The 26,978-nt window shown below is 42.9% G+C and overlaps 1 protein-coding gene and 1 long non-coding RNA gene across 2 annotated transcripts; one reads left to right on the forward strand and one right to left on the reverse strand.

Annotated features, from left to right (window-relative positions):
* Window positions 1–6,908: 6,908 nt before the first annotated feature.
* LOC139835054 (protein FAR1-RELATED SEQUENCE 5-like) lies at window positions 6,909–8,592 on the forward strand. Its single transcript, XM_071825037.1, has 2 exons — window positions 6,909–7,188; window positions 7,439–8,592. Exons 1-2 carry the CDS (start codon window positions 6,926–6,928, stop codon window positions 8,388–8,390), a joined length of 1,215 nt encoding a protein of 404 aa, XP_071681138.1. The 5' UTR covers window positions 6,909–6,925; the 3' UTR covers window positions 8,391–8,592.
* A 366-nt stretch (window positions 8,593–8,958) lies between these two features.
* Window positions 8,959–9,529, reverse strand: LOC139835059 (uncharacterized). The gene is made up of 2 exons (XR_011750802.1): window positions 9,485–9,529; window positions 8,959–9,358 (listed from the first exon to the last, which is right to left on the reverse strand). It is a non-coding gene; the product is annotated as an uncharacterized lncRNA (long non-coding RNA).
* Between the last annotated feature and the right edge of the window lie 17,449 nt (window positions 9,530–26,978).

The raw sequence follows: 26,978 nt of genomic DNA on the forward strand, positions 1-26,978 counted from the left end.
AGGCATACTAGGGACTTTTTGTTGTCTACATATCACACATGTACTAATGTTTCGGTTAATACAATTATAGCATGATATATAAACATTTATCATAAACATAAAGATATAAATAATAACCACTTTATTATTGCCTCTAGGGCATATCTCCTTCAGTCTCCCACTTGCACTAGAGTCAATAATCTAGTTTACATTTGTAAAGATATAACACCTTGGCCTTATGGTGCTTTATCATGTATTGCTCACGGGAGAGGTTTTAAGTCAACGGATCTGACACGCTCAGAAACGTATGTATTTTGTAATTCATTTGCGTCTCAACGCATCACTCATTTCCAAATGAGTTGGCATTAAATATGTTTGATCTTATGGTGGAACCTTAATTCCGCGGTCTGAAATAAGTCACTAATATTGTCACATACAATATAGCTTCAAAGTTCTGACACTATCGGAACTACACCAAGTTCTCAAAGAACTTCTTGACTCAACATCCTCAGTCATTTGTCAAAACAAATGACATACTCTGCCTTCGTTTTGTAGAATCCATCACAATATTTAGAACTCTTCTAAATCTAACATAGACAACTTCTAGTTCATTGTGCTACCTTTAAAACAACACTTAGTCTAATTTGAGATTGAAATTCTATTTTGATATGTGACAAAATAAATATCGGTGTAACACCTTACAGCGATTTGTTTGTCATTTCTTCATACAAAAATATATATGTATATCCTTAGTTCTTCTAAAGTACTCAAGGATATTCTTACTGTCGTCCAATGATCATCATATGAATCATTCTGGTATATGCTCATAACACTTTATAGCACATGATATCTGATTGTGTACATATTATTCGTGATCTATAATCGCTCATGTGTTTTTACTCATTGAGTGTCAGATACACTCAAGTCTTGTTAAACCTTCACATGACAAGAACATTTTCTTAATATTTCTATATTGAACTACTTCAATATCCATCATATGTACTTTGACTTAAACTTATTTATGTGTTTCAATCTATCTTCATAGATCTTGACACTAAATTTGTTTCAGTCCATATCCTTTCATTGAAGTTAATTCTCAATGAAACCTTTTAATCAAGTATATAATTACATCATTTATAACCAACTATATGTCACCTACATAAAGTATTATAAATGTGTCTTAGCGCTCCCACTTAATTTCTTGCAAATGCAAGCCTCTTCATCGTCTCTGATGAAATCAAAAACTCTTTGACTATTTCATCTGGTGAAGATTCCAACTCCGTGATACTTACTTCATCCAATTGAAGCTTGTATAGCTATCTAGTATTTCACGGACCAGCAAAACTCTTGGTTGTATCTTGTACACATACTTCTGTTAAGTAGTGTATTTTGCCATCCTACTAGCATATCTCATAAAAGAAATATGTAGTGATTACTAGAATAATCCACATAGACTATAAGCATTGCTACGGAAGATCTAATCTTATCGTATTCAACTCTTTGAACTTTGTCGTAAACAATTTTTCGACAAGTCAAGCTTTCTTCAAGGATATTTCATCCAAGTCTGTCAATTTCATAGATCCATTTACTTTCATAAAGTATTCATCTATCTTGGATTTCATGGCGTATAGCCATTTTAACGGAGTCAGGGCCCATCATAACTTCTTTGTTTGTAGTTGGTTTATCATTGTTCAAAATCAATCCTTTGTTCACAAATCATTTATTTGATCACAAAGTAAACCATACCTACAAGGTTCAATATGTACTTCGATCTCCATGGCTAAAACACTTTGTAGTCATGGGAGCCATGATCGTCGTGGCCGCTTCCGAAACAAATTCCGATGCTGCGCTACTCTGATCATTATGCTCAGGTTCATAAACCTTATCAAATTATATTGTCCTCCCACTCAAAAACTTCACTAGAAACAATTTCTTGGAAATAAGAAACATTGACAAACACTTTTGTCTTTGTCTCCATAATGGGAAGAATTCCCAATCAATTGTCTGGGATAACCAACAAAGACATTCATCCGATTTTGGTTGTAAACTTATTTACTTATGCTATGCATACCAAAATTTAAGAAAAGACTATCAGGTTTCATACCCATGCCATAACTCGTATGGTGTCATTTCAACGGATCATGATGATGCTCTATTCAGTGTAAAAGCGGTAGTCACTAAAGCATAATCGACAAAAATATAATGGCATTAATATTTTATCTCATCATTGATCCAACAAAATTTGGATATATCTCTTGGATACTTCATCATCACTATGATACTCCAAGAAACGTAAGTTGTAGAACAATTTCATAACTCTCTTAGATGCTCGCTAAAACTCGTAATTCAAATATTTCCACCATGATCCAATCATAGATATTTGATTTCTATTACGATGATTTCCACTTCATACTGAAATTTATTTGAATCCATTCAAATGTTTCAAACTTCTTCCTTATCGAATATATCCACATATATATACTCAATTCATTGTTTGAAGTTTTCATGAAGTAGAAGAATCTCCCGCACACAACTATGCCTAGTGAACCACATACATCATCATGTATTTTTTACTAAGTTTGTTGCCCGTTCAACTCTTGGTCTATGAACGGTATTTTAATCATTCTCTTTAGAAAAGATTTGCAAGCGCCAAATGATTCAAAAATCAAATGACTCCAAAAATCCATTTGCATGGAGTTCCTTCATGCGTTCCTTTCAAACATGACCTAAATGGCGGTTCCACAAATAAGTGGAATTCAAATCATTTGCCTTATGGCATTTTAGCGTCAGTGTTATGTATGTGTGTTTCACCATTAAGATTTATAATAACTTATCCATCGTACATGGAGTAATGTCATAATTTGAACAACTCATTGTTTTAAATTGACCAGAGCAAAATAACAATTTATTAAGCTCTTTATTATAAATTCTAAGGGCTAGATAGAATGCCAACGACGAACATAATAACACTTTATTTTTGTTTCTGACGTGCATTCCTATCATATTCCTTGTCAGTCACTTAGGCCATTGTATTCTTGTATTGCGTTGTTTTGTATACCAACCAATATGGTACTAATACCCAAGAATTTCATTGTGTGACTTAACCAGGAATACAACCATAACATGTATATCATTTATATACACCTGAGCTAGACTTTCTAGTCTTTTCTTTTCTTTTTGCCAAAATATCTTTTGCAGTTTTTCTTTTAGCTTTCCTCATTATTCAGAAAAACACTTCAACATTAATAACTTCTAGGTTTGTTGGTCAAATACCAATAACCTTGAGGTTCTTACTTTGAAGTTGATCATCATATGACAAGTGTTCCAGATTTTACTATTAGTAACTTTGTAATATGATGAACAATTTCACTCATAATTTTATCCATCATATCATGACGACTTTCCGAGACCATGTCTGTACATGCTAGGCTCGTAAAGTTTTAACCTTGGTATTTGCATGTGCAAATCTAGCTTGCACCCGTTGTATGCACTCGTAGAATCTATCACACCCGATCATCACGTGATGCTTCGAAACGACGAGTCTTAATAACGGTGCATATTAAGGATGGTCACTTCATGGATATGCGAATATTGTTAGTGCCCCAATAGTTGGAGGATTGTGACGCCTGGCGTCTTCAACCTTCATACATTCCCATAAAACTTATGAGTTTATGTAGTCTCACCAAATTATATTCTATTATCTTGTAATAAGGTCTTAGATATCACATATATCTCATACCTTGATTATTTCTGAAAACTAAATTTTCAGCTCCTTACTTTTCAAACAAATTTGAACTTCAAGTTTGACGGAGACAAGATAACTTTAGGTACTAATTGAAAACATAGCTCTTTGAATCAACAATGTGAGGTTTGCTAAAAGTTTGCAATAGGACTTAATCAATTCTTGATTCTTTAACAATACGGTACCAATCCGTAAAGTTTCTTGTCAGATTTTAACAGTATTTCTATCTCAATAACAAGACTAGCGCATGGTAGAAAACGGATGCCAATACTACAAAATTAATTCAAAATACTACTCAGACTATGTTTATGATAATAAGTTCATGTTTTAATCTAATTACTAATGAACTCCCACTTAATACAACATCCCTCATAGTTGTTAAGTGGTACACGATCCAAATCCACTACACCAAAACCGATCATCACGTGAGATGATGTAGCTTCAATGGTGAACATCAACATGTTGATCATATCATCCATATGACTCGTGTTCAGCCTTTCGGTTTCCGTTGTCCCGAGGCCATGTCTGTACATGCTAGGCTCGTCAAGCAAACCCAAGTATTCCGCGTGTGCAACATGGCTTACACCCATTGTATGTGAATCGTTGAATCTATCACATCCGATCATCACGAGATGCTTCGAAACGACGAACTATTACAACGGTGCATACGAGGGGAGAACACTTTATTATCTTGATATTAATGTGAGGGATCATCTTATAATGCTACCGTCGCGATCTAAGCAAAATAAGATGCATAAAGGATTAACATCACATGCAGTTCATATGTGATATGATATGGCCCTTTTGTCTTTGCGCCTTTGATCTTCATCTCCAAAGCACGGACATGATCTCCATCATCAACGGGCATGATCTCCATCATTGTCGGCGTAGCGTCAAGGTTCATGGCGCCGTCTTCATGGTTGTTCACCTCATGTAGCAACTATTACAACTACTTTGAAATACTACTCAACATGAAAATTAAAGACAACCATAAGGCTCCTGCCGGTTGCCACAATACAATAATGATCATCTCATACATATTCATCATCATATTATGGCCATATCACATCACCAAACCCTGCAAAAACAAGTTAGACGTCTCTAATTTGGTTTGCATATTTTACGTGGTTTAGGGTTTTCGAGAGAGATCTAATCTACCTACGAACATGAACCACAACGGTGATACTAGTGTTGTCAATAGAAGAGTAAGTTGAATCTTCACTATAGTAGGAGAGACAGACACCCGCAAAGCCTCTTATGCAATACAAGTTGCATGTCGAACGAGGAACAAGTCTCATGAACGCGGTCATGTAAAGTTAGTCCGAGCCGCTTCATCCCACTATGCCACAAAGATGCAAAGTACTCAAACTAAAGACAACAAGAGCATCAACGCCCACAAAACCATTGTGTTCTACTCGTGCAACCATCTATGCATAGACACGGCTCTGATACCACTGTAGGATAACGTTGCATAGAAAACAAAAATTTTCCTACCGCGAACACGCAATCCAAGCCAAGATGCAATCTAGAAGACGGTAGCAACGAGGGGGTATCGAGTCTCACCCTTGAAGAGATTCCAAAGCCTACAAGATGAGGCTCTTGTTGCTGCGGTAGACGATCACTTGCCGCTTGCAAAAGCGCGTAGAAGATCTTGATCACGATCGGTACCGGCGCCACGAACGGGCAGCACCTCCGTACTCGGTCACACGTTCGGTTGTTGATGAAGACGACGTCCACCTCCCCGTTCCAGCGGGCAGCGGAAGTAGTAGCTCCTCTTGAATCCGACAGCACGACGGCGTGGTGTCGGTGGTGGTGGAGAAATCCGGCGGAGCTTCGCTTAAGCGTGCGGGATATGGTGGAGGAGAGAGAGACCGCTAGGGTTTGGGGAGAGGGGCGCCGGCTAGGGCACCCTTGAGGGGTGCGGCCATGGTGGTTGCTTGAGTGGCCGGCCAGCCCCTCTCTCCCCCTCTTTATATAGGTGGAAGCCCCAAGGCTTAGGTCAAAGAGTCCGAATAAGACCCCAACCAAAACCTTCCAAGTGTCCAAACCTAGGGGGAGTGGGACTCCCCCCTTTCCTTGGTGGGGTGGCCGGCCACCATGGTGGGGAGTCCACTTGGGACTCCTCCTCCCTTTGGGACTCCACCTTCCATCCTTATTTCTTCCGGACTTTTCTAGAACCTTCTAGAACCTTCCGTAGAACCTTCCGGATCATTTTAATTCATAAAATGACTTCCCATATATGAATCTTATTCTCCGGACCATTCCGGAACTCCTCGTGATGTCCGGGATCTCATCCGGGACTCCGAACAAATATTCAAGTACTACCATTTCAACATCCAACTTTAAGTGTGTCACCCTACGGTTCGTGAACTATGCGGACATGGTTGAGTACTCACTCTGACCAATAACCAATAGCGGGATCTGGAGATCCATAATGGCTCCCACATATTCAACGATGACTTTAGTGATCGAATGAACCATTCACATACTATACCAATTCCCTTTGTCTTGCGATATTTTACTTGTCCGAGGTTTGATCTTCGGTATCACTCTATACCTTGTTCAACCTCGTTTCCTGACAAGTACTCTTTACTCGTACCGTGGTATGTGGTCTCTTATGAACTCATTCATATGCTTGCAAGACATTAGACGACATTCCACCGAGAGGGCCCAGAGTATATCTATCCGTCATCGGGATGGACAAATCCCACTGTTGATCCATATGCCTCAACTCATACTTTCCGGATACTTAATCCCACCTTTATAACCACCCATTTACGCAGTGGCGTTTGGTGTGATCAAAGTACCTTTCCGGTATAAGTGATTTCTATGATCTCATGGTCATAAGGACTAGGTAACTATGTATCGAAAGCTTATAGCAAATAACTTAATGACGAGATCTTATGCTACGCTTAATTGGGTGTGTCCATTACATCATTCATATAATGATATAACCTTGTTATTAATAACATCCAATGTTCATGATTATGAAACTAATCATCCATTAATCAACAAGCTAGTTTAAGAGGCATACTAGGGACTTTTTGTTGTCTACATATCACACATGTACTAATGTTTCGGTTAATACAATTATAGCATGATATATAAACATTTATCATAAACATAAAGATATAAATAATAACCACTTTATTATTGCCTCTAGGGCATATCTCCTTCAGGCAGCATATGCTGCAAGTCTATGAAATGAATGACAACACACACTTGGAAAACATGTGGGGGAGCAGAAAGACATGGGCACCAGTGTATTTTAGGCACAACTTCTTTCCATTCACAAGTACCACAGGACGCTCTGAAGGACTGAACTCTTACTTCAAGACCTTGGTGCGACCAGGTGAATCAGTATTCAATTTTGTGCAACAGTACGAATTATGCCAGAACCTCATGCTTGATAGAGAAGACAACTCAGGTTTCATAATGGAAACTACAACCGCTCCACTTTGGGGAAGGTGAGACAATTGCAGCAATTTTTCAAAAATTTGTATTGTAGCATGTTAGTGAAGATAGCACTACTTGTAGCAATTTATATCTATTGAGACCAATTGCAGCAACTTAGAAAAATATCTATTGAGACCAATTGCAGCATCTTAGAAAAATGTAGCAAGTTCTTAGTGTCCAGTAATTCACTGCAGTTTAAAAATACTATAGAAAATTGTTTAACATTTCCTAATTGTATTTGCTACAAACAAATTAATGCAGCTGGAGCATTGAAAAGCAAGCAGTGCTGTTCTACACAAGAGAAGTGTTTGACAGGTTCCAGAAGATGCTGCAAATGTCAACTGGATTTTATCCGCTTCGAACAGAGCTAGAAGAGTTGTGTTTTGATCTTGTCCCAAACCCCGGACTTGACGTCAGAACATACAGAGTACAAGTTGGGTTAGAGGAAGAAACATACACATGTGGCTGCAACCAATTTGAGATGTGTGGACTGATATGCCCTCATATCATAAGGGTGATAGTTCACATGAATGTACGAAGCATTCCAGAAAAGTACATGCTCCATCGCTGGTCAATGGCAGCAACAACACATGTGCCTGATCCAGGATCAACTGGTGGCAAGTTTGGTGTTCCGGTGAACAACACTTTGAAGTACAACTCCCTTTGCAGAAAACTGAATAGTTTGGCAGCAGATTCCTGTATTGCTGATGACACATATGCAATAGTGTTAGACATGGTTGATGAGGCAAAGGAGGTTGTTGCTGCAATGCATAGAGCTAGAGTAGCTGGGCAGCAAGGTCAGGGAGAAGAACATGGGGATGCTACAGATCCAAGATCATCAAATGTTCATCATGAACAGCAGCAACATGGTAGCAACCTAAACCAGCAGCAGCAAGAGCAGCCAGTAGCACACGATACACCTTCAAACAGCAATCTTCGTAACCCAACCAGAGTAAAGCCCAAAGGTCGTCCAAAAGAGAAGGAGCAAAGAAGGAAGCCACTAGTTGAGCTAAGGGATGAAGCTAATAAGAAGAGAAAGAAAAAAGCTGAGGAGCCAAAGGTTATGAAAGAGCCAAAACCAAAAAGACAATATAGAAAGAAGAAATGCCCATTTTGCAATGAAGAAGGACACAACTTGAAGGAATGCGAGTATATGGTACTTGCAAAGCAATTTAAAGATGCAAAAGACTCTCAACCGGAGAAGACAGTATAGATGACATAATTGAGTATATGTTACTTGAATTCAGGAAACTTGTAACTACTATTTTTTCTATATGTCAACATGAAAAAAGTTCAATTTCAGTTGTACAATAGTTCACATGTAAAAATATAAGATATATTTGACTGTCCTATTTGACTGTGTAGCATATATATTTGTGATACAAAAGTAATAATGGAAGTTGTTAAGTTGATGAGTAGCAGATACATTTGTGATATATTTATTATTGTGTTACAATTCATGGTAATGCTGATGAGTAGGAGATGGTTGTGGCAATAGTAGCAAACGTTCAAAATTAATGTAGCAAAAATAAATAAAAGGTGTAGCAGATGGTTGTGGCAATAGTAGCATAAGTGGGCAATAAAAGTAGCATAGGGAGGTTATTAATGTAGCTAAATGAGAAGATGCAATGGATCATCCAGATTTAACTGAAAAATGGACAGCATGTTGCCAGGAAAATGGACAGCTTGTTGCGAGGAAGATTATCAAACTGTGGAACAAGTAGCAAAAGAACAATTATGATAGCGCAGAGTAATTGAACACAAAAAAACAATTTTCATAAAACACTTCAGTACAAAACAGATCCCAATGCAGTAGCTTATATCATTTAATCTCAGTACATGGAAAGCACCGTCTTGAGCGGTTACAAAAGGTGCGAGACAAACATCGAAACATGTTGTGGCCAACACTTTCAACTACATAGTTTATGAAGCTAGCAGTGCCACAAACGACACAAAATTATAGGCTACTGTGCGAACTAAAACTAAGCAGGGTATTTCTTCCTTTTCATCAACTCATCTTCCATCAACTTTTCGACGGCATCCTGCCCATTGTCCCTGTTCTCAATGAGAGAAGCTGCTACAAGTCTCCTATGATCTGGGATAGCATTGTTATCAAACTGAGCCATCACTTTTGAGTCAAAGTTCTCCATGAAAAGTTGTACAAAGAACCCACAATCAAACCTGCATTAAAAAAGGTGTTGGTATAAGGATACTGAAGTTTGCACTAAAGTAGCAGCAGATATACAGTAATGTAGCATAGGGAAAACACTATTGTAGCAACATTAAAAGGTATAAACGCACACTTACAATGTTGTTTGCTGTGGGTGTTCAATGTCAGCTAGGGTGAAATCATCCTGATTGAATCTTGTTAAATTGCACTCAATGAGAAGCTTGTTTAAGTTTATGAACTACATAAACAAGATACAAAAAAGAAAATTAGGTTTGCTACAGATGTAAGATATTTAAACATGTAATAACCTAAAACTAACCAGATTGGTAGCAAATTGTTCCAGCAAGCTACCATCCTTTGCACTTCTCATTGAATCAAAAATGTGGAACTTCTTTAAACACAAGTTTATGCAGGGCACGGCCCAGTGATTGTTCTTCACAATTGGGAAGTACAACTACAAAAAAAAAGTCATTCGAAAAGGTAACACAAGATGAAAATGCAGCAAATAACAAATGTATGAATATATACATGAAAACATACAAGATCATCTTTTAATAGCTTGAACTTTGAGTTGAGAGTCTTGAACTCTTTCAAACAACCTTCTATCTCAAATGCTGCTGGATCAACAATCAACTTGTCCTACATATGAAGGAAAAAATGGTGATACTAGAAACTAGTTACATGTTTAGGAAGGTAAAAAATACAGAGGGAGCATGATATGGTTTTGCTCACCACCATAAGCTGGGTAAAGGCAAACTTCTTCTTGGCCCTTGGATTATTGTCACCAATAATTTTTGCTTCACGGTTGAACTTCTCAATCCACACATTCATAACCTCACTGCTTAGGTAATGGCATGGCTTAAGAGAATCCAGGAAACTCTTGTATGAGCAATAGTAGCGTCCAATCCTCACAAACTCAGGACTGCAAATGCAGAAAAAAAGAAAGTAATTAGGGAAAACAAATTGAAAACACATCAGAAAATAAAAAAAAACAGAGCAAAAAGGTATAGAAAAACTCACAAAGCACGGTCCTTTGGCTGCCTCTTAAGCTTACGACCATGACAAATAAACTTATCATAGATGTCACGTGTATCTTGAGAGACCTTAATCTTCTTCATCTTTGGAGGAGTGCTGTCAGCTGGCCCTTTTGCTGCCCTTTTATGCCTATTCTTCCTATCATGTGTTTCAGGACCAGAAGAAGCTGAAATGTTCTTGCCTGAAGATGTCTCAGCGACTGTGGCACCTACACAGAAAAGAACAAAAAATGTTGTTAAGAACAAAAACAAAAATGGAAAAAGAAAAGAAGCGTTTTAATTGACTGCTACAAAACCTGTGGACTTTGGATGAACAGGAGTGACAGGCTCAGCAATGACATCTACTGCAGCGGGAATAACATCAGGAATAGCAGCGGGGATATCAGCAGGGATAGCACCAATGATAGCAGCGGGGATAGCAGCGGGGATATCGGCAGCGATAGCATCTGCAATGACAGCATCGGGAATAGCAGCGGGGATATCAGCAGGGATAGCATCATCAGCAATGACAGCAGCGGGAATAGCAGCGGGGATATCAGCAGGGGTATCAGCATCAGCATGGACAGCGGTGGGGATGTCAGCGGGGATATCAGCAGGTATAGCAGCATGGACAGCGGTGGGGATATCAGCGGGTGTAGGAACAACAATCACTACAAAGAATAAAGGAAACAAATAAAATGTGAGAAAATAAAGAGCACAGTCTATGTTAAAGGTAGCAAAAAAAACAATGCTCAAAAACCCCAGGAGTAGCACCATTGATGTACTAAAGTAGCTACTAAAGTACCCTAATGTAGCAAATATAAAAGCACTAGTGTAGCACTATAAAAATGAACCAAAAAAGAAGGAATGAAGCAGTGTATGTTAAGTAGCACCATTGATGTACTAAAGTAGCTACTAAAGTACAGTAATGTAGCAACTATATAAGCACTAGTGTGGTGCTATAAAAAATGAACAGAAATAAGGGTAAAAGGAAGTCTATGCTAAGTAGCACAAGTGATGTACTAAAGTACCACATGAAGTACCCTAATGTTGCAACTATAAAGCACTAATGCAGCAGCACAAAAAAAGGTCACAAAAAGAATGAAAAGTAAAATAAAGCAAAATGGAAGAAAAACATACTAAGCATATCAGCACTAGGCAACTCTCCAGCAGGACTCTCATGAGCAGAGCTCTCTGGAAGAGGCATCTTCGCAACACAACTCTGAGTAGGAGGGCTCTCAGCACTAGGAATCTCTGGAGCAGACATATTTTGAGCAGGCAACTTGGCAGCAAGACCAAAATCAACATCCTTCGTAGCTAAAGAAGCATCAGCAGCACTGCATGCAGCAGGAATCCCTACAGCAGAGCCACCAACCGCATCAGGTACTAAAACGGTGATGTTATTAAAGTCCTCCCATTCAGGGGTGCCAGGCTCAAAAAGGTCAAAAGGGGGTGCATCAGGGGCCTTGGCAATTGCAATTTCCCTACAACGCTTAGCAGCATCATCTAGGACCGGAGATCTCGCAGGGCTATCAACAGATTGATGTTCACGAGCATCCTCAGATGGGAAAGAGGAGTCTCTAATAATAGCTGGCTGTGGAACATCCGGTGCAGCGCGGTGTGATGGAACATCAGAATCTCTTGGTGCAAGCTCAAAATCACAATCTTCTGAGTAAGCCGTAGGAATATCATCATCATCATCTGCAGAACCATCCTCTTCTGGATCATCCACAGCAATATCAGCACCCTTAGACTCCTCCTCACTAGAGTCCTCCTTGTCAGACTGCTCATCATCATCTGCAGAAACATCCTCTCCTAGATCAGTGTTTACATCTCCATGCATACTTTGGAATGTAACACTTGGACCTTCTTGTGTATGCGATGCAGCATCAACATCACAAAGGAGAGCAGCCATCCTTTGAGACTGCATACGCTTGACACCAGCAACATAATTCTTGTTTGCTATATCAAATTCAGCAGCAAACAAGGTCTTGTGTTTCTCATGCAAATGCTTATAACGGTCTGGAACCTGAAAAACATAATCATTTGAATGTAGCAAAATGATATATGAGCAGTTCATATTAAGTATTGTAGCAGTTCATATAAAGTATTGGAGCATAAAAACAGATACAAAATTTACAGCACCAAAAAACAAAAAGATAATCTATAATTAGCAAGTACAGATCAGTAGCAACCAAAAGTGCATGAAGGTAGCAAAGATGTAACACTAAAGTAGCAACAATAAAATAAGATTGCAGCATGAACAATACCTCAAGTTCCTGGCTGCTAGGGAAAACAAGCCAATCATTTAGTGAGGCTGAAGGGTTCACTTCAGGTTCAACAGGAGCTCCCTCGGCACGTCCAGGTAGTACATTTGCATATGGTGTTTCACTTATATCGAGGAACTACACACATAACAAAAAAGAAAAGAACAAGGAAAAACATGATAAGAATCCTAATTGAAGCAAGTAAGAAAATAACAAAAAAACCATGGAAATGCAGGTTACTTCCTTACCGGTCTCCTACCAAAAACCTTGGTGTTGTGAAGAAACAACTTGGAAAGGTCACATTGAACTGCAAAAAAAAATCACTGCATTTGACATGACAAACTCTTGGCAGTGAATAGTCTATGACATGACTGCTGGGAGGAAACTGAAGATGGTCCAAATAGATTATCTGCAAAAATAAAATAAAGAGAAAAACAGTCAACAGTACGTGAGCAACCAAAACTATGCTTGTAGAATTAAGTGCAGGAAGTGAAACAAGTTGTCGGAATGAAAACATACACCAAGAGCAGCAAATGGGCCAGAGATCCAAAACTCAAACTTGTGATTCCCTTTCTTAAGAGAAGGAGTCTTTAACCTTTTCTTCTGCATCTTCTTAACCTCTTTCATCAACTGCTCCAGGATGTACTCATCCCAGGCATATTCATGGGTTCTAGATGGATGAAGCATGCTACCTAAGTAGTCCATACCAACATGATTGCTGCTCTTCGGATCAACAACAGTAGCCATACATAGGAGGTCCCAGGACCTAACTATAGTATCCTCATCAGTATCTTCACAACCTTTCAGGACCTTGATGGTGGTAGGGATGTCAGGTCTAGGATTAGAACCCCTGTAAACATCTCGAAGGGCACTTTGTTCAAACTTTTTGAGTTCAACAACTGGGGTTTGCCCTGAGCGTATACCAAACACCTTGGTAATCATATCTCTGGTGAAAACAATCCGCTTCTTCCCAACTCTGAACTCACGGAGAGACGGTGTGATATGTTGCGCAACATAGTCTATGAGCTCATTCGGTATGTTGAATGGTGCAACATTTAGTAATGAACTAAAGGCACTCTTCTGCTCAATAATAGCTCTTTTCTCAGGCTTCAACTCATCTGCAACATCACGTAGACGCTTCGCAGCAAAACGGTCTTTCGAAGTCCACTTAGCTTGATCCTCTGCACTAGGCATAGGTTGCTTCCCAGCTTTTTTGGAAACCTGAAACAACAAAAAATGAACAAAAAACAAGTTGTATATCAAAAAACAAATGAAGCAAAAAAATGGAATAATGTAGCAATACACATACATTTAACAAAAAATGATGCACATGGACATGGACAGATATAAACACAAAGGAACAAAAGTTTGGTACAAACTACCATAAACAAACACAAAAATGCTGCAATGGATCCATGAGCACACTATAAAATGCTACATAAACAAATAACTAACAACACATGAACATCTGCTGGTAGAATAAAAGGAACATCTCCTAGTACATCCTGATATTTCAGTGGAAATACTCACATCCATCTGTAGCAAAAGTGGAAGTTTCTTCCTTCCTTGTCTACCAATAGATCAGGGCGCCTTCTACCTTCAATACTATGCCAGAAATGCCAGAAATATGAAGGAAATTCCATTAGTGAGGGGTGTGGTGTGGGGGGAAATATGATTCAGATCAAGCAGGAGGACATCCATAAGGCGCATCCATAAGCAGCAGAAAGGAATAAGAGATGAGAGGGGAAGCTACTCACCCGAAGAGATCGGCAACGAAGAAGAACCCGACGCGGAGGAGGAGATCGGCGCCGATGAACCTACATAGCTAGGAGGTGAGAAATCGAGCGAATGGCGGGGAACGGGGTCTAGGGTTCCATGAGAGGAGCACGAGAGGACGACGAACCTCTACTACGAAGCTTGGCGCCGCCGTGCGCACCAGTAGGCGGAGGGAAATCGTCGTCGGCGGCGGTTGAATCTCCCGGAACCGCTCCACAGCGCCGCTCGCTTCCTCCGGCACCTCGCGCGAGAGCGTGATTAAGGGCTCGCGGAGAGACGCAATAATGAGGGCGGTCGGTTGCGGCGCGGTCGGGAGAGACGCGGTCCGGCGCTCGGATAAGACTACGACGTGGCGCAACGTGAACGGTTCGATCGAAACGATCCAACGAGCCTCAGGTGGGAGGATTAGAGAGCTGTTCCCCCGGGGGAACGTGAGCGTTTTCCATTTGTATTTGGTTCCCCAATCGCTGCCTCTCTTTCCATCCTCAAGAACAAGGCCGCATCAAGGCTGAGTACGTCTCCATCTCTCTCTTGTGGCTCAAACTACTTAAATAGCACGACTTCCTGGCTCTGATTTCATTCTCCTTCTTCTCTTCTTAGGCATGTTCTTGTTATTCAAGGTCCCATAGGATCTGAGCGTGAGCATATAGCCCAAATCTAGAGAAGAAGAGGGGACGGGAAATGAGCCAATGTAGCCCCGGCGATCTTCCTCTTTGTCTTCGTGCTGAGTTTTGCAGGCTGCAGATCATGAAATCTTCATCGATAATTGGACCTCATCCATATGCCCACATCCAGGTGCTTTTGTTCTCTGTATTGACTTTTTTTGCAAATTAGTTTGGAGACATGGAATGAAGAACATTGCAGATTTAGGAGAATACAAACTTTTGTAAGTTCTCCAAAATCTGATGATCATAGTATACGCTACTCCATAATAAACCAGTGCTAAAGTAGTTATACTATGTCTTATGCAGGAACCTTTTTAGGATTTTTATTCTGGTGAATAACATAGCAGACTGAAGTGGATAGAAACTGATGTAATTTCTCATTCATTAGCATCTTTCACCTGGCAGCGCAAAAGATTTAAGTTGCAACTAGCAATCAGTTATGGCAAGATCATTTGTTTTGCAGGTTAGTTGATGAAATGATTGTCTCTTTATGGCACTTAGAAGATCCATCGTTTGTAGAGCTATATTGTATTCTTGCTATCATTATGTAGTTCTCTGGAATGTTACAATTGTATAATCTGTGGTGCAAATTTTGTAATTTAAGGACCATCGATATATGTTATGTATTGTGTTGCTTTTGAAATATAATGCATCATGAAGTTTTTTTTTTTTTGTCGACAAGGGCCCTTTTTGTTGTCTCGCCCCAGTGCCCTGAATATGTATGGACCGGCCCTGCATTGGGGTAGAATGTCGCGTTACCTTTTGTGCGTCATAAACAAATGAATTCACGGGATTTAAAACCATACATGCAAATAAGAAACTCCATGTTAACCTCATCAAAACGAATATCCACCGGCTCACCGCGACGGCCGCTCGCCAGCGCTCCCTCCTGCTTGAGGCCATCACCGACGTCGCCCTTTCCCCGGGGTGCGACACCCGCGTGCTCACGCGCTGCACGGCGCCTGATGGGCGGCTGCGCTCTGCCGATCTCTACAAGCTCGTCTGCTTCGGGGTGTCCGTGCTGAGGCTGCTTCTTTCAACTGGGAGAGCTGGGCGCCTTCCCGAGTAAAATTCTTTGACTGGCTCCTCTCCCTGCCCTCTCCCTGCGCAGGATTCAGACCAGGGACTCCCTCTTCCGCAAGAATATACACTGTGCGGATGAGTGTGGCTGCCCCCTTTGCCTCGCCACGATGGAGACGGTGCAGCACCTAGTCATCGGTTGCCCCTTTGCGCAGCGCTTCTGGGCCTCTGTCGGGGCCCTTTCGACGCTGACTTTGCAATCAGCAACATCCTCTCCGACACTTGCTGGCCGGGGATTCCTGTTGGCTCCGCCTCCACCTTCATCTTGCTCTGTTGCTGGCAGCCGTGGAAGCATCGCAACAGTGTTGTTTTCAACAGGGAGACACCCTCTCTCCATATGCTCCGCCGCCGCTACCGTGAGGATGCCGCACTCTGGTTGCACCGTCTCCCGGCAGCTCGCCAGGGCGACGTGGGGGACTGGCTCTTGCGGCTTGCCATCAGGGACGCTTAGCTTCCCCCTTCCCCCTCCTCTTTTGATGTGCTTCGCCTGGATACGTCGCCTTGTAAAAACTCATGCTTGCAATTTTGGGCCTTCTGATATATAAAGATTCAGGTGGGGATTAATTCCCCCCCCCCCCCTAGTGATTTTTTTTTTTAAAAACGACTATCAAGTTCTTGAATAATTTGATCAACAACAGCAAGATACAATTCTCTTCTATAATGACCATCATTTGTTTGTATTTCGTAATACCGATGTGATCTTTTATGAGCCACATTATTTTTCTCCGGTGAAGGAACTTCAATGCCATTTTTCTTGCATTACAATGTCACCTTCACAAAAAATCCTTTTCATCCATGAGACCTCATATATTGCATTTTATCCTTTACCAATCCAACAAGCGTGCACCATCACATTGACAATATCTTGATTAGTCTTTCACAAAGATATAGACAAGTTATCTGTGTGGCCAAGAACAACAAGCGCCAAACGAAGGTTGAAAACAAAGTCAAATGATTCAAAGGCAGTGGCAACTTGTTAGATTCTTATCCACTCACTATTTTGTGAAGGATTTTTGTAACATCCCAGCATTAAGGACCATGTGAGCGGTAGATATAAAATTTATGCATTTGCATATGAAAATGTGGGGAAAAAAAATTCACGCTTAAAACTAAAACCCGGAGAAACCGAGACTTCTCTCGTCTTGATGAGTTAGGGTTTATTCGTTAGATGAGTGCGATAATCTTCGACGTGAATCACCTACTTTTGCGTGTGATGTACATTGAAATGTTTCCCGACCATGCAACATCAAAAAGCAATTACATAATTTGACCTTTGATGGGCCGACTTATGTGCAATGGCAGGTTGGGCTCTCATTATTCTTGTGCGATGTCACTTGACCCGTCGCAATCTTCCGATTTTTTATATCGCCCATGTGAACCTTGCCTCATGCAAACCACACGAGTCTGTTGAAAATCAACGAGCGCAAGTAGAGTGAGCAATAGTTTTTTTTTTTGCATTCTAAACAAACCCTTTAATCAATTAAGTTGACAAAATAGTTGGACAACTCACAGGCACGCCATGCCACCTTGAGGCCGCACCCCCACACGTGTCGACGACCAAAGCCAATACTGAAAAACATCAACGCAACATAGCGAAGGCAAAACATCTAGACCTACCCCTCCGACATCCACGTCAGCCCCAAGCCCACGCCCCCACGCCCCCACAAGAAAACCCTAGAGTCCTAGAGTGTTTAGCATGCATTCTTGATCTCAGCCGCGCAAGTGGAGTACTCCCTCTGTTCTCTTTTACTCTACATTCTAGGAAAAATCAGATAAATTAGTATTGTATTTATTGGTACTACTTAAATGTGTAAACAATCAATTCAAGCTATATTAGAAATAGTGACATCCAATAGATAAAGGATGACCACTTTGTTTTCCATATTCTTGTTGACCAAAGGCTAAAATGTAGAGTATTTTAGAACAAATTTTAGATCTAGAATGTAGAGTATTTTGGAACGATGGGAATACTTCTTAGCTTGGTATTAAATATTAAACCTAACAAATCATCGTCCTGCCTGGATCCTCCTTCCTACAGCAACCTTTGCCACTGGTTGCGCCCACTTCACTTGCAAGTTGCGACCGGCCGACGTTTTCCGCTGCCGATTAATCACAGGGGCTTCGTCTGCCGACGGCGACATTTTCATCATCTTTTTTTGTTAGCACGTAACTCTTCCGTCCACTGTCGTTCACCCACCAAGCCCCCTCATATTCGTTTCAATAATGTAACCACATCAGGATGGTGGTGCCTGCTGCTGAAAGCTTTGTGGAATTAGCTGCCGTTTGGCAATGTATCATGCCAACCAGGCAACCACACGAGTGCACCCAACGTGAACACACAACCACCTTGCAAATGTCGCTCGACATGCTTTGTACCCGCGCATGTTGGTTCATCTGCCTGCAACCGATTCTCCAATATGCATTTACACTTAATTCTCCTCCGTCCCATTTCATACTAATTATCGTAGATTCAAATATATCTATGCATAAAATGTATTTAGATACATCTAAAATGAGTGGCAAGTAATATGAAACTAAGAAAATACTAAATTAAACCGATCTTAAGAAAACATCTTACTCACAGGCAAGGCGTCAGCCACGTTCAGTATAATGTCCAAGGACGTGCACTGCTAGTCATGCACATGTTTTTTCACATGTAACGCGAATGAAAACAAATTAGTAATCGGCTCGAAAAATCATCGGTGCTCTTGAGCACCAGTAATCCCATTTTTTGGAAAATTCTTAAGTTAGCACTTTTGGTCTTGCAAAAAGTCTTCCCAAAACTATATATTTACGTATCTATACATCGAGAGTGTATACCGGAAGTTTTGTTAGCAAATATGTTGTATTTTTGGGAAATATAAAAGTGGAAAATTTCTGACAAAAATACTCGTATGTAACTCCTTATATTGCCAGAATTTTTTTTCTATAACCGTAATGAGTTTTCTTCCAAAACTTCATATGGACATACCGAGACATGTATATGTATTCCAAATTTTTTGATCTTTTGGAAACCTAATAGAATAAATTTCAGTTTTATTCAAAAGAAAGGCACACCGGTTCCTGAGTGCTACAAATTCGTGTTAATCAGGTCGCCTAGCTTAAGCTAATGTACCAATACTACAAGTGGTAACTTGGCCATGATACGGTTAGGGGTAGTTTGGCAACAAAGTTTTCTAAAAATAAAGTACTATAAAACCATAGAATTTCAATGCCGGGCAAAAAATACTTCATTTTCTTAAAACCATTTTTTTTCAATTTTTGTCAAAAACACCAAGACGCTAGGCAAGTGCTGCTTTACTATGATTTTGAGGCACAGAAAATCAAGTTTTTTTTTTGAAACAAGGCAAAAGACTTGCCATTTTCATTGATTAAGAAGAAATTTTAGAAGTCTTACAAACCAAGACTTGGTACAAGGTCAAGCTCAAAACATAAGCCTACTCTCGTGGCATGACATCACTCAAGGCCTTAGCCCTGGCTAGGCTCCATATGGGGGGCTTCATCTTTTATGTTGGTCACCAACATACTCAAGGTGGAGGCATTGTTCCGAAAAACACGAGCATTTTTTTCCTTCCAAATTTCCCATGAGACCAACATTGCAAGTGACACATGGCCTTCTTTGATTGTCCTTGCTTGTGAATCTCCTCATTCCACCACTCCTTTACATTCCTCATGGCATTCCAATTTGTTGGATTAACGTCTTGTAGGCCTAGCCAATTCTTCACACTTGACCACATTCGATTGGTGAACCAACATTTGAAAAGAAGATGAGAGGTGGATTCTTGAACTTGATTACAAAGCTTGCATCTTCCAGAATATGTCCATCCTCTCTTTTGGAGCCTATCCGACATCCAAACTCTATTTTGGATGATCAACCAATCAAAGATTTTGCATTTCGGTGCAGCCCATGGCTTCCAACCCAAGTAAGGCATGCAAGATTTCGCGTGTCCAAAGAACTGCATGGTGTAAGCCGACTTAGAAGAGTAGCAACCATCTTTGGTTAGCTTACAAAGGATTGAATCCGATGTGCTAAGGTCCAAATGTATCACATGAGTCATCTCCCAAACATTGGCAAATTGCACAATGTGGTCTAGCGAGAGACCATCTTGAGTGTTGACATTAGTGGTCCAAAAGTCATCATCTAGAGCTTTGTTGATGGTGCAATTTTTCATTTCGATACTTATATATGAGAGGAGCAATGTATTTGGGTCGCCTTCCATTTAGCCAAGGGTCCTCCCAAAAGCTTGCTTTCTTCCCATCACCTATGGTGACCTTAGTAGCTGTCGCAAAAAAGATCCTTGTCAAGTGTGGTGCAAGGGGTGCCAAGGCCGGCCCAAGGTTTTGCCTCGTCCTTCCACTCGTTCCAACCATCTCATACGAAGGAAAGTGGATGCAAGGAAGTTGATATCATCCTTAATTGGAGCCATGAAAATAGCGGTATCATTGGCATATAGGGATGTGCGGATTGTGGGCACTCTTCCATGGGTCCTTTGAATGTGACATTGATCGGTTGCTTTGCAGAGAATATGATGTAGAGGATCAACAGCCAAGATGTGAAATGTCAAGTTTTGCCCAATAGTGTAGCTGCAATGGTCGTTGCATGCATGTTTGAATGGAACTATAAATGGTATTAGGGCATCTCCAACGGGCCGACGCATTTCGGCTGTCCAAAATCTCCGGTTGTGTTCGTTTCCGTCGGCCCGCGGAAGCCATGCGGCCAGGATGACCGTTTGCGTATGGGGTATCCCCAGCGGTGCAGACGCATTTTTTTAGTGGAGACATCATTAAGGTCGTTAATGGCGGTTTAACGTCCCGTCGAGGCCTGCTGATGACGCGTAAAGCACACGCTCGTTGGGAACCCCAAGTGGAAGGTGTGATGCGTACAGCAGCAAGTTTCCCTCAGTAAGAAACCAAGGTTTATCGAACCAGTAGGAGTCAAGAAGCACGTCGAAGGTTGATGGCGGCGGGATGTAGTGCGGCGCAACACCAGGGATTCCGGCGCCAACGTGGAACCTGCACAACACAACCAAAGTACTTTGCCCCAACGAAACAGTGAGGTTGTCAATCTCACCGGCTTGCTGTAACAAAGGATTAACCGTATTGTGTGGAAGATGATTGTTTGCAGAAAACAGTAGAACAAGTATTGCAGTAGATTGTATTTCAGTAAAGAGAATTGGACCGGGGTCCACAGTTCACTAGAGGTGTCTCTCCCATAAGACAAACAGCATGTTGGGTGAACAAATTACAGTTGGGCAATTGACAAATAAAGAGAGCATGACCATGCACATACATATCATGATGATTATAGTGAGATTTAATTGGGCATTACGACAAAGTACATAGACCGTCATCCAACTGCATCTATGCCTAAAAAGTCCACCTTCAGGTTATCATCCGAACCCCTCCGGTATTAAGTTGCAAAGCAACGTACAATTGCATTAAGTATGGTGCGTAATGTAATCAACAACTACATCCTTAGACATAGCATCAATGTTTTATCCCTAGTGGCAACAGACAACACAACCTTAGAACTTTCACATCCTTTGTCGGTGTCAATGCAGGCATGAACCCACTATCGAGCATAAGTACTCCCTCTTGGAGTTACAAGCATCTACTTGGCCAGAGCATCTACTAGTAACGGAAAGCATGCAAGATCATAAACAACACATAGATATAACTTTGATAATCAACATAACAAGTATTCTCTATTCATCGGATCCCAACAAACGCAACATATAGAATTACAGATAGATGATCTTGATCATGTTAAGCAGCTCACAAGATCCGACAATGATAGCACAATGGGGAGAAGACAACCATCTAGCTACTGCTATGGACCCATAGTCCAGGGGTAGACTACTCACTCATCACACCGGAGGCGACCATGGCGGCGTAGAGTCCTCCGGGAGATGATTCCCCTCTCCGGCAGGGTGCCGGAGGCAATCTCCTGGATCCCCCGAGATGGGATCGGCGTTGGCGGCGTCTCTGGAAGGTTTTCCGTATCGTGGCTCTCGGTACTGGGGGTTTCGTCACGGAGGCTTTAAGTAGGCGGAAGGGCAAGTCAGGAGGGGGCACAGGGGCCCCAGATGACAGGGCAGCGCGGCCAAGGGGGGGGCCGCGCCGCCCTAGGGTTTGGGCACCCTGTGGCCCCACTTCGTTTCGTCTTCGGACTTCTGGAAGCTTCGTGGAAAAATAGGCCCCTGGGCGTTGATTTCGTCCAATTCCGAGAATATTTCCTTACTAGGATTTCTGAAACCAAAAACAGCAGAAACAAAGAATCGGCACTTCGGCATCTTGTTAATAGGTTAGTTCCAGAAAATGCACGAATATGACATAAAGTGTGCATAAAACATGTAGATAACATCAATAATGTGGCATGGAACATAAGAAATTATCGATACGTCGGAGACGTATCACCTGCCACCGCGATTACCAGTTCCCGCGTGACAACGGTCGTTCCCGTGCTTGCCCAACACATTGGCGCGTTTCGCCGGCGTTTCGCGCGTGCGGAAATGACTTGCGTGGCAACACCGTTTCCCGACCCTTCGTGGCTATATATGGTGGACACTGGTGGGGGTGACGGGCACACCTCAAGCTAAACCCTAACATCCCTCCATGGCCGAACACAACCTTAGCTGGGATCAGGTTGTTCATATGTGCCGCCAAGCCCACCCAGAGGAGGACCAGCAGCTAGTTGCCGACGCGTTTCAGGCCGAGCAGTTGGACCTGGAGGCGGTGGAGGTTGCGGAGGCGGAGGCATCAGAGCCTGCGCAAGGGTCTCCACGCCTTTCGGTGGCCAGGGCAGAAATCGCCGACGCCAGGGCGGCGCTCGCGGAGGCACGAGCGGCGATGGCGGCCCTACCGGTGGCCCCACCAGCGGACGCCGTCATCCACGACATCGCCGCCACCGCCTATGCACCAGCCACTTCGAATGCACCGGCGACCAGCAGGTTCTGCTCGCGCCCTTCGAGACCCTAGCTGGGGACGCCCTGCGCCGTCAGGCTTGGGCATCGGAGGAGGAAGCCCACAGCTATGCGGTCGCCATGGCTCAGGGGTACGTGTGCTCCGACCTGGATTCGCTCGGGCGGTGGGGCCCTTCTCCCGCGCGGATCGAGCAGGAGAACTGTGAGCTGGCGGACACCATCGCCGCCAGGGACGAAGCGATGGCAGCGGAGGCTAGGGACATGGCGCACTACCACGCCCATATGGCGGTGTTGCAGACGGCGGAGGCGGCCCAGGCGGAGGAGGTGGCGGCGGCAGAGGTGGCCTCCTCTCTGTCCAAGAGAGTCATGTGGGAATCCTCTCTGGCCGAGGCCCTCGAACACCGTAGGCGGCAGGATGAGGTGTCTGATCGCTGGCGTGCACGACGCAAGGAGTGTGTGAAGCTATCGCGCTTCGACGACGGTGCCGGCCCCTCCGGCGGCCAGTAGTAGGCAGCGCGACTGCGGGTAACCCCGACCGTGGTAGGTCGCGCGACGGCGAGTAAGTACGCTCGTTGTAATTTTAGGTTAACTCAACTAACCACTCGTAAAGATGATCCTTTTGGCCAATCAATATTAATGAAGGAATATTTTGGTTACCGAGTCACTGCCTACCAGGCCCGGATGCATCCAACACGGTCACTTTCCGCAACCGCGCAGCGTCCGCGGAGACGCAAACCTAGCGCATATTTGGGCCAGGTTTGCGTCGCTGCGGATGGACCGGTTTGCGTCGCCGCGCTGGAGCAAAACCCAGAGGCATTTTCGTCTCCACAGACGCAAACGGTAGCTCAACATCCGTTTGCGTCGCTTCGTTGGAGATGCCCTTACTGCGCAGCTACAAAGAACATCTACATTTTGGAACCTGTGAAGATCATCTTCTTCTACTGCTCCCTCGGCCCCATAAAAAATGTCTTAAACTATCTAAATTAATATGTATGGGTACTTGAAAATTCAGCAAATATGTACCAATGATAATGTTTCAAGCAAAGGATGAAATGTGTATATGTAAGACAATCGACTAACTACATTTGTTCTTTCGCTTGGTGCCTCTGTCCATGAAACTTACGCACTACCTCTGTCCATTTAAGGATATCTTAAATTTATCTAAATTTAAATGTATCTTAGTATCTAGACACTCTTTAGTGTATAGATAGATCCGAATTTAACAAATCTTCGATATTATAGTCGAAGAGAGTATATGTTCTGGTTGGTGGCGATGGGCTGATGGGTGTAGCAAAGACAAGTGTGTATGGCAACAGGGTGGGCGCCAACAAAGTGAAAAGAGAGTTTGCTCCTAGGTAGTATCTGTCTGGCTGCACCTGGATGTTGTGCTTTGGCATGACAGTTCATACTAGTCGTGCCCAGCGGGTTTAGCTATTGGCCCATCCAGCGGCCAATTTTCTTGTCAAAGAACACCATCTGCGTGGGGGACCGAGACGAGGTACTCCGTAAAGCTGGTCATAGTGGAGAGTAACTTAGAGTAGTAACATATGTCATGTTACTAGTTTAAGTTACTACTACCTCTATAGTGGGTAGTAATTTATATGTGGTGTCATGCATTGTGTCATTTATTACTGTTGTAGACTCATCATGTCTTGGGTGTGTGATGTTATGGTAACATAGCTAGTTACCACCTCACTCTCTTTCTTCATTTATTGATATGTCATGTCACCAAAATACCTTGAGATGTGTGATATTACAACCTATGTTACTCCCACTATGAGTAGTCTAAGGCTGGTCATAGTGCATAGTATCATATACTATGCATATGATACTTGCCTATGATACTACCTATATAGTGGGTGATATTATAGAGTAGTATCATAAACTTCTAAATTTATTGTTTTGTTGAATCCCAATGTAAATCTATGTACATGATCTATTTAACATGTACTTTTCTCGTAACGTGCGCTATGATACAGTATCCACCTATGTTACTCTAACCTTATCTCTCCTCCTTAATTACATGCCACATCATCATTTTTGTGGGCCTAGTATGCATGATACTACCTATGATACTAGCACTATGGCCAGCCTAAGCATAGTGCAGCAGCGAGGGATTGAATAATAGCTGGGGGGGAGGGGGGGGGTGGGGGGGGGGTCTAGTGAGACAATCAGTTAATTAAACACTGCAGTCTTTCGTTGGTTCGAGGACCGCCAGTCGAAAGAACCTAGACAGGGTGGGCATAGGGTTTTCGAAGCTGCTCTATTTCGAGCGCATGGGCTGTGTGTACAGGTACTTTTTTTTTGTTTTCGATAAAGGAGGTAGACATGCTGTTTTGTTGATGTCTGATTTACTTTTGACGAAGTACTGGTAGTATTAGGACACATAGTTGTTGAGATACATATTCTTGTATATCCGGATGTGTATCTTCTGTAGTTATGTATAGCGATACATATCTTTGTATTGATTATTGGGCCCGCCTTCTTCCTTGTATAGTCGAGGACGTGGCCTATATATGTAACGTCATATGCACCTAATCAATACATTGTGAGTTGCATCCCTCTCTACATGGTATCAGACACCTACCGTTCCTAACCTAGCCGCCGCGCCCCTCTCTCCCCGCGCGCGCCGCCCCACCCTCCAACCCTAGCGCCGCCGCCCTTGTGTCGCCGCCGCGTGTGCCCCTCATCACGCCGCGCCGCCGCCGCACCTGCAGCCGCCGCCGCGCCTCCCTCCCCAACCCCGCGCCGTCGCCATCCCCCGCTCGCGTCATCATGTCGTCGGTCTCCAACGACAGCAACCCCTTCGCCTACAACCCATGGACGGGGCTCATCCACGCCTACAACATGCCGGTGCCGCGCCCGCCGACTCACCAGGTGCACTTCACCACGACACCGCCCTACGCCCCCGCCTTCACCGCCACGCCGCCGTCCTATGCCCCGGCCTACCACGCCGCGCCCGCACCTGGCTCTTACGCCGGTGGCGGCAACTGGTTTATGGACACGGGCGCCTCGTCTCACATGGCCGCTCACCCGGGTAACCTTTCCCATTCCTTTCCCACTTCCACCGAGTCTCGCATCATTGTCGGTAACGGCGCCGGTCTTCCTATTTCTCACATTGGTTCTGCTAATTTTCCATCTACTTCTAAACCACTGTCTCTCAATAATGTCCTTGTGTCTCCCCAGCTTATTCAGAATTTAGTCTTTGACCTCCATCGATGTGAGAGCCCCGGCGATTTGTATCCGGTGATGTCGCCTTCCACCCCCGGTGCCGCACCTCGTGCTCTCTCCGCAGGCGTTGATCTTTGGCATGCTCGTCTTGGACATCCCAGTGCCAACACGCTTTACCAAATAATGAGGGGTTTTTCGTTTTCATCTACTAAACAGTCTTCACATAGTTGTGAAGCGTGTCGTCTTGGTAAACACGTTCGTCTTCCTTTTAGTCAGTCTTCCACTATTGCGTCTTTTCCTTTTGAGTTAATTCATAGTGATGTATGGACCTCTCCAATCCCGAGTAATTCTGGTCTTCTTTATTACCTAGTTATTCTTGATGATTTTTCTCATTTTGTGTGGACGTTTCCCCTCCGTAAAAAGTCCGATGTCGCCACCACTCTCACAGCCTTCTACGCCTATGTTTCCACCCAGTTCGGTCGCCCCATCCACGCCCTACAAACTGACAACGGAAAAGAGTTTGACAATGTCGCCGTCCGCACCCTACTCTCCTCTCACGGCACTATTTTCCATCTAACCTGTCCATACACGTCCCAACAAAACGACCGCGCCGAGCGTATCCTCCGCACCCTCAACGACTGCGTCCGCACACTCCTATTCCACAGCCATGTTCCCCCCACCTTTTGGCCTGACACCTTAGCCACCACCACCCTCCTTGTCAACCTTCGTCTGTGTC

The sequence above is a fragment of the Lolium perenne genome, chromosome 1, assembly GCF_019359855.2.
Source record: "Lolium perenne isolate Kyuss_39 chromosome 1, Kyuss_2.0, whole genome shotgun sequence".
Classification (NCBI taxonomy): domain Eukaryota; kingdom Viridiplantae; phylum Streptophyta; class Magnoliopsida; order Poales; family Poaceae; genus Lolium; species Lolium perenne.